At 43.1% G+C, this 10,968-nt stretch overlaps 1 protein-coding gene across 1 annotated transcript in view; it reads right to left on the bottom strand.

Moving 5' to 3' along the window:
• STUM (stum, mechanosensory transduction mediator homolog) overlaps nt 1-10,965 on the bottom strand; it is a gene marked incomplete at its 5' end in the record, with an annotated part of 125,336 nt that extends 114,371 nt beyond the window's left edge. Inside the window, one exon of the mRNA XM_019515913.1 lies at nt 10,935-10,965. Coding sequence (XP_019371458.1) covers nt 10,935-10,965 — 31 coding nt within the window. The remainder of the gene's footprint in view (nt 1-10,934) is intronic.
• Nucleotides 10,966-10,968: the final 3 nt, after the last annotated feature.

Below are 10,968 nucleotides of genomic sequence, written 5' to 3'. Positions count from 1 at the left end.
CTTATAGACTCGGCAGTGCTTCGCTGGCTAGCACTACAGATGAAAGGGACTTGGGGGTCATGATTGACCACAAGATGAACATGAGCCTTTAATGCGATGCTGTGGCTAGTAAAGTGACCAAAACGCTGGCTTGCATCCATAGATGCTTCTCAAGCAAATCCCAGGACAGCATTCTCCCCTTGTACCCGGCCTTGGTGAGGCCGCAGCTGGAGTACTGCGTCCAGTTTTGGGCTCCACAATTCAACAAAGATGTGGAAAAGCTTGAGAGAGTCCAGAGAAGAGCCACATGCATGATCAGAGGTCAGGAAAACAGACCTTACGGCGACAGGCTGAGAGCCATGGGGCTCTTTAGCCTGAAAAAGCGCAGGCTCAGGGGTGATGTGATGGCCACCTATAAGTTTATCAGGGGTGACCACCAGGATCTGGGGGAACGTTTGTTCACCAGAGTGCCCAAAGGGATGACGAGGGCGAACGGTCATAAACTACTGTGAGACCGTTTCAGGCTGGACATAAGGAAGAATTTCTTTACTGTCTGAGCCCCCAAGGTCTGGAACAGTCTGCCATCGGAGGTGGTTCGAGCACCTGCTCTGAACACCTTCAAGAACAAATTGGATGCTTATCTTGCTGGGATCCTATGACCCCAGCTGACTTCCTGCCATTTGGGCAGGGGGCTGGACTCAACGATCTTCCGAGGTCCCTTCCAGCCCTAATGTCTATGAAGTCTATGAAATTACATTAAAGAATGAAAATGGCAAGATGCTCAGCAAACCCTGTCTTCTACATTTGTTGAACATGGTGTATGCCTATGGCACTGGGGAAATAAATGGGAATGTTTTGATTCATTACTTTTGTTTCTATTTTGATGAAAACAGGGTGTGGAGTGTGTAGGGATATTTCTTTGTTTAATTTAAACAGGGTTGGCAGTATCTGTAATCAAAAAACTGCACAGTGGGTTACGGCATGACAACCAGAAAATGAAATTGACTGATGAGCCATTATAAACTAAATTAAAACTGACTAATCTGTTTTACTGTCCAAGTGGAGTGAAGTACAAAAACCAAACAGAATGATGATAATGGTGTTTGTGGCTGTGCCCTCAGTGAGGATCAGGGCCTCCCTGTTTTAGCAATATGTATGCATATAATTGTGCATGTGTAAAGGACAATCCATGCTTGTCCTTGCCAAGGTAGCTGGAATATTGTGTCTTATAATAAACTGACAAGACCCCTGTGATTAATCATCAACCCTTTAAAGCCAAAGACAAAGAAAGCAAAAACAAAAACAAATGAAAGGATCCAATAACAAAACAGTGAGAAAAGGATTAGGAAAAGGAAGGTAATAAATATAGGGACAACCATGGTCATGATAAAATACAACTAGGAGAGAAACACAGCTTTGAGTAGCTATTTAAACACAGGAAGAAGTAGGCAGAGTTGGCTATCATTAAGAAGCGAGTTCCACCTCCTGGCACTCAGCATGGCCAAAGCCCCATCCTCTTTTGATCTGTGATATTGGAATGAACTGTGGGAATAAATTATTTATTAGATGACTTTCATTCATATTAATTGTGAACTACTTTTGATTTTTTCAAGCTTGTCTTTTTTCCAGATTATCCAAAACTCTATGTTACAAATATATGCCAGACCCATTCACTTTAACTAGCTCTTTGATGCCCTATCTTCCAATATGCAATAGGCAGCCTAAGCTAATATTCTCTCTGGTCTGACTGCAATGATTTTAAATAGGAGGCAAAACCAACGCTTTGTCAGAAGGGGGTGTTTAGTGGGATGTGCTTATAGTGTACACAAGGTCGGGTGTACTCCAGACACTCCTATGTCACCACACTGTGAGACTTATGTACACGACAAAGCCTACCACTGCTGTCACTACTGGAGGTGCACCCTGGGATACCAAAGATGAATTGCACATCTCCTTTTTTGACAGTGCAAATGCAGACAAAGGACTTAAAGATAGATGCCTGTGCCTGAGACTTCTACTGTGGGTCTTCATATGGGTTACCGATTTGTGCAAGTATTTGCAAGACCTTTTCACTGCAGAAACTTGCAGACAAACCCATTAAAAGCACTTATTTCCATGTGCATAGGACAATAATAGAGGATCATGAACACCACAGAAAATTCATGATTTCCATGCACAGATGCCTGAAAATTCTATATACTCGTTGCAGTATTTTAACCCTGTGCTAGAAGTGGCCATGACATTCTTTTCAAATTCTGTCTTTTGATTGAGGTGCTATTAGAAAGAGAAGGGACTTTGTGTTGTGACATCCATTTAATTGATCTAACAGCAAAAATAAAATGAATATGGATGTTCTTGCACAGGTTTCATTCTTCGGACTTCTCTGAGGGGTATGTTTTATGCTTTTGTTCAGCTTGTGCACACAGCCTCTCATCTGTTCAACATGGCCCTTTGTCGCACAGCTGTAATTAGTGAGCAAATCCTTGGTTTTGATAAATCAAACATTCAAGTCGATGGACCAATTGACACCAGCTGGCCTGGAACTTCAACAAGAAGCCTGCAAATTGAACAAGCAGGTGGCAGAATTGTGACAGGGAGATGAAACATCCAAGATAAAGGAGAATTCACAGCAGGAGGGAATCCTCCTTCTTTCTGCCAAAGAGTGGTGTTCCCAGGTCCTTCTACTGGGATCTTCAGGGGTTATGGTTGGGTGTTTCCTCCATCCTGTCCAAACCTTATTTTATGCTACTAATGTCAGTTACCCTAGCATAAAAGTCTGCCATACAGTTGTAACCCAAAAGTCCATGCCTTCCTTACAGGAGGGGTTCACATGGGAGAATAACCCATATTTTCAGATAGATTCATAGAAAATTAGGGTCCCTGGTCCAACCCCTGCTCAAAGCAGGACCATCCCCAACTAGATCATCCCAGCCAGGGCTTTGTGAAGCTGGACCTTAAAAACTTCCAAGGATGGAGAGTCCATAACCTCTCTGGGTAACCTGTTCCAGTGTTTTACTACCCTCCTAGTGAGAAAGTTCTTCCTAATATCCAACCTAAACCTCTCTTGCTGTAACTTAAGGCCATTGCTCCTTGTTCTGTCATCTGCCACCACTGAGAACAGTCTAGCTCCATCCTCTTTGGAACCACCCTGCAGGTAGTTAAAAGGCTGGTATCAAATCTCCTCTCAGTCTTCTCTTCTGAAGACTAAATAAAACCAGTTGCCTCAGCCTCTCCTCCTAAGTTATGTGCCCCAGATGATTTACTTTTAGTAGTTCCCTCCAACTGTCTTCTTCCATCCCAGGTGCATGCATCTGCATACATGTGTGTATACACACACTAGTTAGAGGAAGAGAAACGGGTAGACAGGAGGACAAGATTTCAGTGTATTGGCTCAGAGAATGGTTAGGAGCCAGATCTACTCCCACGCTGGCTGGCACATGGCAGCTCCAAGAGAACATAGTCTGCCAGCTAAAGGGCATGGCCAGCCCCTCATCCCATCTGCCATCTGCAGCACGTACTGGCTAGAAACACACACTGCTAAATACAGCAGGATTTATTGATCAGAGGACACTGTGATGAGTCTTACAGCTAGCTCTTCTGGCTCTGCCACTCTCAGGGCTGGTCGGGTATGGATTTGGCCCTAGGGCTTACTGGTCTCCTCCTGAGGTCCTTACTTCGGGATTACAAGTAAACCTCATTGACTTCAAAGCAGCTATTTGCACCTTGTTAAAGCATCGGCTACAGAGCTGGAAATAAAAGCCAGATTCTCTAACTTCTGGTCCTGAAATAATACTGCAACAGTACTTTGGTCCTCTCTGTTCTCCCACATATTCTGTATCTGTTTCTTTTATAGCCCTGTATTTGTGACACCACCAGTATTTCTATGGCCTGCCTTGCACTATCATAAAGATGGAGTTATGACAGCTGTAGCTGAGGTACATTACAGTGGTCCCTTGAAAGCCTCAAACTGTTGTGTCAAAGTATCACAAATAATCCAATTAGTGTGCGACTGAAAAGACCACACATTCTGAAATACCAGGGTAAAATGAGATGACTTAATGGGCCTCCTGTTGTATGGGACACAAGTGTTATATTTTAGCAAAGCAAAGTTTTCATTCCCCATGCATTTTTGTAACATTCCAATATGAATGCAAATAAAATAAACTCTTAAGAATTTGCAGCCATTCCCCCAAAATTACAGTCCTGTGAGGCTGCATGAAATTAACTGAAAACAAATTCATCATATGCAAAAGAGAAAGTGACTAACCTATTTTCACTGCCACAAATAAATCAAGGGTAAACATAAACAGCGTAAGAAATAGCAGGGAATTCGGATGCCTAAAATTTTGATTGTATATGCTAAGATGATTTTATGAACATACCTCAGAATTTTTTAATGCTAATTTTAACTCAACAGAGTTTCTTTCAGGAAAGAGTGGTTTTAAGATGATGACAGATTGTCCCTGCATTTATTGGTCTGCATCATTGCCCAGACACTATACAGATGTTACTTCTGTGTGCCAGGAACTAATGAACAAATCAACCTCATTGGTTTTCAAGAGGTAGAACTCTTAGCTTTATTTATTTCTCATCTGCTCTGGCAGCTTCCATTCCCTTGATTTTAACTGCACCAAAGAGTCTGCACACGAATGACAACTTCCTGCAAATGTATGGAGAAAGGATTGATAGCTCAAAGTCAAGGACTTTCACTGGGCCTGTCTACAAGTGCACCTTAATGCACAGTAGCCAATTCCACTGCACATTAAAGCAGTGCGTAAAAAAAAATGCTAATATGCTAATGTGTGGTAGAATAGGCTACTGCACGTTAAGCATCACCTAAAAAGTGTGTGCTTGCACTTGCGCTACTGCGCATTAGCACAACCTAATATGCATTTATTTAGTACTTCATATTGGAGGTACTAATTTCAATGTGTATTAGTAAAAGTGCATTAATGCACATGTAGATCCACCCACTGTTACCTAAAGGAAGTGCAGACATGTCTTCCACCCAACCAGGTGAAATATGCAACAATCTCCTATCAGTGAAGTATCATTTTAGCCTGTCCTGGCTCTGATCCTTTATCACTGCAGTCAACAGGAGTTTTGCTGTTGACTTTATTGGAAGCACGATCAGACTTGGGATTTGTAAATGTTCCAGCATGGCCAATAGTACATGTATTTTGCAGCCAATTAGAAGCACAAATTCTGTTTTAAGTCAAGCAAATCTGTTCTGACATGAACAAGAAAAGTATATGATATATAATGCTGTCAGGTTCAAGTGCAGGGAAATGGTTTAAATCTGAGCAACTCACACCTCCGTGAGCAGCATAAGGTGCCTGTTCAGTAAGTGTATGTAAACACTGTATAATCCCTCCTGACATATCAAGACAAACTCATGATAAAATCTGGCCATTATAGAGTAAAATGCATAATCCCCTTTAAAAAATTAATCAATGACAGATGGACGTTGTTGTTACTAATTAGTTCTATTATTGTAATACCTCCCAGCCCCAACCTATGCTATGTCCCAAAGTACCAAGCACTGTGAAAATACATAGAGCCAATCCCTCCCTGGAGATCTTGTAATCTAAACAGACAAAAGAAAGGACAGAAGGGAAAAGAGGCATAGCACATTCAAGTGACTTCCCCAAGGTCACACAGCAGGCCACTAGCAGAGTCTGAAAATTGACCCTTCAGCTCTTGACTTAAAAATAAAGATAAGTAGGGTTGGAGTATCATTGCCGAAAATGTCTAAGAAACAGACAAGAGGCAAGAATTTTTAGTGATGTCTTATCTAACCAACTGTTTAGTTGGGAAAGCTGCTGGACATGCTTTTAGGCATTAAATGCCCTTCAACAGGTTCCTTATGAGGTCCTAATAAAGACCTAATCAGGTCCCTAATAAAAATAACTGAGATGAAGATTTTTAAAAATATTTAATATATTAATGCAATTAGTGAAAGTTTCAGTGGCACAGAGAGTGCAGGTTTTGAGTTCCTAATAACTTCTACTCCTGTTGTGGTCTCATTTCATATCAGGATTTTCACAGGAGAAGCCTGGGCCAGATCATAAGAATCACAAGACCAAGGTGATATTGACACTGTGATGACACTCAGATAACAAAACTGTAGAGCGGGAGAGAAGAGTTGTAATATATGACACAGCTTTGGTTGTAAAAGGCTTAGTCCTATATGTGATTAAAGAGGAGACTGTGTCAAGATCACAAACGCAGAGCCAGCATCTCAAATAGTAGCCCATTATAGTGCATGAAAGTGAAGCAGAAACATGCGACTCATTACTGGAAACAGAGTGTGAATACATGAGGCATGATTTGAGGGGTAAAGAGTATAGCTGGTCCTAGTTTTGATGAGTGCCCATAGAAGAGACAAGATGATAGCACAACAGTAGATGTGATTGAACCCCTGAGGAGGAAGGGAGAACAAATGTTGCACAGTACAAAGAAATAAATTCAGGCATTATCCTAGCATGAGATGATGGGATCTATCTTGCACTAGATGCCCCTTGGAACAGATTTGGGTACCTGTTGCTTTCTCTGGGGTATAAGGGGTATTACCAGGATTTGGCTGGAACGTGTCAAAAGCTACATTCAGCTTGGCTTGCTGAGTGCCTTGTTATTCCCTGGGCAAAAGCTCTGTGAAACATGTAGGATGTTACCAGCTTCATCAGAGGACTGGCTCACTTACTTACAGAATAAGTGCTGCGCTTCACACACCCAACTAAAAGCTAAAATCTGCCCTGATATGCAAGTGTATGATTTTGTCAGTGGGAACCCCATTTGTGACTTCTGCAGCAGAAAATAAACACAGGAAGTGGTCCAGTTAGCATATTAATGATAGAAGGAATCTGAAAAATCTAGGGATCTTAAGAAAGAAAAACACTGGGCTGGCCCAACTGACTGATGCTAGCGTAATATGCTCAACTGTAGTCTCCACGCCCCAGGCTGGCAAGGACTGGGAGTTCTGTAACAGCAACATATTTAGCCCTCAGAAAGGAGGGACTGCCTACTGTCAACCTTCAGGGACGTCGTCTGGCTGAAGCAAGAAAGGGCACTGATCACCTTTAGAAGGGACTCTCTGATGCATTTGGTAGTTGGGAACAGTGCTGGGCTGGCAACAGATGCAAAGAATGAGAGATGCTGTTAGTCCCATCTACCCTCTTTCAGTGACCCATGAAAAATGCTGAGGGAATTTCTGGATGATCCTAGGAAAGCTTGTAGTAGTTCCCCAACATTAATGGATAAATAATATATTCAACTGAGATGCTTTTTTTGCTAATTTTTCCTTATACTTCTATTATTGCTTTTACTTTAGGTGAAAGATATATTCAATAAGATAGGAGAAAAGCAATGGTTTTCAATTTTTTTTCTGGGGGAAAATAGGAAACTAAATTAAAATGAATAGTAGTAAAGAGCCATTCAGGTACTCAAATGTAGTGTTCCTATATGGTCCATTAATCAATGTTCTTCAAGAGGCTGAGTGCAAACAACCTGAATACATTATACCTGAAGGGTGTGATACTGGACCATGGAAACATGATCCTGGTGTTGCTAATTTCACAGTAAAAAGATTATTTTAAAAAAATAATTAATAATCATTGTTTTTGCAATCAATCTGTTATTTTTCAACAGCACACACATTGTGATATTAGTATATCAATACATTGTGATATTACTATATCATATGTTACATAGAAGTCTATATTTAATATGAGAAATTAAAAATATTTTATATATCATAAAGAAGCCACAGAAACCCAGCAAACATGTGACTGAATACTATCTCTTTAAGAGGAGGGCAAGTAGGGAAATCAGGCTTTATAAAACAGTGGGTGTGTCTACATGAGACGCTAAATACGCAGTAGACCGGGGTGGGCAAAATGTGGCCCGTGGGCCGGATGTGGCCCGCTAGGTCATTCTATCTGGCCCGCAGGGCCCCTAAAAAAATTTAGAAAATTAATATTTATCTGCCCCAGGCTTCCTGTCATGCAGCTCTCAATAACTTGCCAAAACTCAGGAAGTGGCCCTCCACCCAAAATAATTGCCCACCCCTGCAGTAGACTAATTCTACTGTGCATTAATGTGTCATGGAAAAAGGCATGCTAATGCGCAGCAGAATTAGCATACTGTGCATTAGTGTCACGAACAAGGCGTACGCTGGCACTACTGCGCAGTAGTGCCAGTTACTGCACATTGAGTTAGTGCTAAACTTAATGCACAGTAACTACAGCGTGTTAATGCATGTGTAGATGTGCCTAGTAGTTTCCAGAGAGACAGATCGAGTGAGGAAAGATCAGCAGGAACTGCAATAAGGAACATACAGGCTGATTTAGGAGATTTGAAGAATGGGTTGTTCCTGATTTTTTAAAAATTCTTTCTTTGTTTTCTGCTAAGAAACCAAGATTTAGCCTTGCACTTCATGAGTCCTTGAGATTCTTAAACTCTACAATCCATATGGCCTTGCATTTTAGTAGGTGAAGACACCTATTTTTAAAAAGTAGTAACTGAGGAATGCCAATATTTTTAAGCATTGACGTAATTTTGGGATGTCCTCTTTACGTTTTTGAGTCTGATTTTCAGAGGTGTTGAACACTCAGTTTTCATGGATATCAGTTGTTTCAGATGGAATAAAGTTTCTCAAGTTAGGCACCACAAACTTTGGCTAACAAAACCAGCGGACACTTCTGAAAATGCGCCCTTAATGGCTTGGACCATGCTCACTCTGAATTGGTGTGAGAAACAGGCTGTCAGAATAAAGGAATCCTAAAATCCAGTCCCCTTCCTTTGCCTCTAGACTGTACACCAGTGGTTCTCAACCTTTTTTAACTGAAGGCACCCCTCCTCTGACTCAAGGCACCTCTCAAATAATGGCAGCTCATAATTTGTCACCCATTTTTTGAATACAGAAACATTACAGAGCAATTTTTCTATTGCAAAGAACTCTGAGAGACCAGAATAGGACAGAAAGTTTTTAATGCTGTGGATTCGTATTTGAAATGTCTGGGTCTATCTTGTGAAACATGTTTGCACACCTAACAATGCTAATATTGTGTGATGCCTCACAACACCCTTAAAAAGATCTTAGGGCACCACAGGGTGCCAAGAAACCCTAACTGATGATCACTGCTGTACGCCGTCCAAAGAATGAAGGAGACTTCGAAATCCCTACCGGATGTGAAAAATAAAGTGTCCAAAGGGTGGAAACAAATTATTATTAATAATTAATAATAATAATGAATCAGAACTCCTACACTTCGTGCTGAAAGCTGCAAGTGGGAGAGGAACAGTAGAAAAAATCCTGGTCATATCCATCCGCTCTGCCACTGTGTGACACAGGATGCTGGGCACGATGGACCTATGGTGTGACTCAGTAGATGCAGTTCTTATGTTCTTATAAAAATGAAACAAATTGCTTGCTAGACTACTAAGTCTGTCTTGCCACAACTTCTTACAGATGGTACCTTGGAGCAAAAACAGAATAGGGCACAGACAAGCAGTTGTTATTTCAGTCTCGCCATGGTTTTCTGGGCTCCTGTAAAAATTAATGTTGTGGCATTTCCATCACTACTTTTAAAACCAAGTGAAGTACAGAGGTAATCCAGTTCATGCCATCTCATTCCTGTTTTAACAGATGAGCAGAAAATACCCTTTGATTCCAGTAGGCGGAAAATACCGATGTGACTGAAGTGACATCCTTCTTCCTTTGTGCACAGAGAGGGCGAGAAGTGACAAAGGCAGTTGATGATAGCTGGTTCTGAGTGACTTCTAAAAATGCCTTTCTTTTTAATACAACTCCCGCCTGGGTCCCCAGCAGTTCACTTTGTAAAACAGAGGGGACGGGGAAGCCACAGAGTGAGCAACTGGGTCTCACAGCAGACAGACACACAAAGCACAGGAACAAGGCAATGAGAGGCTGAAAGCCCAATCCAGTGGAGTCAAGCTAGCCCTATTAGTCTACCCTCTAACAGTGTGTGTGTGTGCATACACACACCTCACTAAAGTCTGTGCTGTGTATACATGTATGCACACATGTACACACACCATACAACTCACCAAAGCTTGTGCTCTGTGTGTACATATACACACACAGACATGTACACACACACGTACAACTTGCCAAAGCTGGTGCTCTGTGTGTGTGTCTATACACACATACATACACGTGTACACACATATGCACACACAACTTATCAAGGCTGGTGCTCTGTGTGTGTGTATATATACACATACATACACATGTATACACACACATACACATTCACATAGTGTGCCAAGGCTTGTGCTGGACATGCGAGTGTGCATATACACATACACACCCACACACGAACACACAGAAGGATATACACACACAACTTGCCAAAGCTTGTATTTGTACATGTGTATGCACACACACAAACGACTCACTAAAGCTAATGCTGTGTGTGTCCACACACACACACACACACACGCACGCGTGCGCGCGCTCAGCACAAGCTCCGGGAGCTGAAGCTCACTTCCCCAGGGGCGATGGAGGGGCCGGGGCAGAGGCTTCCCGGGGCGGCGCGGTGGCCAAGGGCCGCTGCGAGAAGCGGTGCCCTCGGGCGGGCAGGCAGGGCGAGGGCAGCGGGGCCGTGCCCCGGCTCGGCGGCGCGGGGAGTTACCCCGGAGAGCCCCGCGGCTCCCTGCCCCCTGCAACACCCCGGGCTCGACTGGGACTGCCTGGGGCAGCAGGAGTTGCCAGCGGTGCCCCACACAACATCTGGAGGGAGGCATACCCCCCCACACACACACGTCTCCGGCAACATCTGGAAAGAGGCATGCAGCCCCGTCCCCAGCTCCAGCTGCCCGATCCGCTCGCGCCCCCTCCAGCGCCCCGGCCCGGCTGGAAGTTTCTGCAAGAAAGTAGCGGCGGCGGCGCCCGGGGCAGCCGTCACCCGGCCGGCGCGCAGGCGGCTGCTTACCCAGCCCCGGCACGAAGGTGTTGAGGAAGAGGCA

The sequence above is a fragment of the Gavialis gangeticus genome, unplaced genomic scaffold (genome assembly GCF_001723915.1).
Source record: "Gavialis gangeticus isolate Ggan-Ray unplaced genomic scaffold, GavGan_comp1, whole genome shotgun sequence".
Lineage (NCBI taxonomy): Eukaryota > Metazoa > Chordata > Crocodylia > Gavialidae > Gavialis > Gavialis gangeticus.
This window is presented reverse-complemented; position numbering and strand designations above follow the sequence as displayed.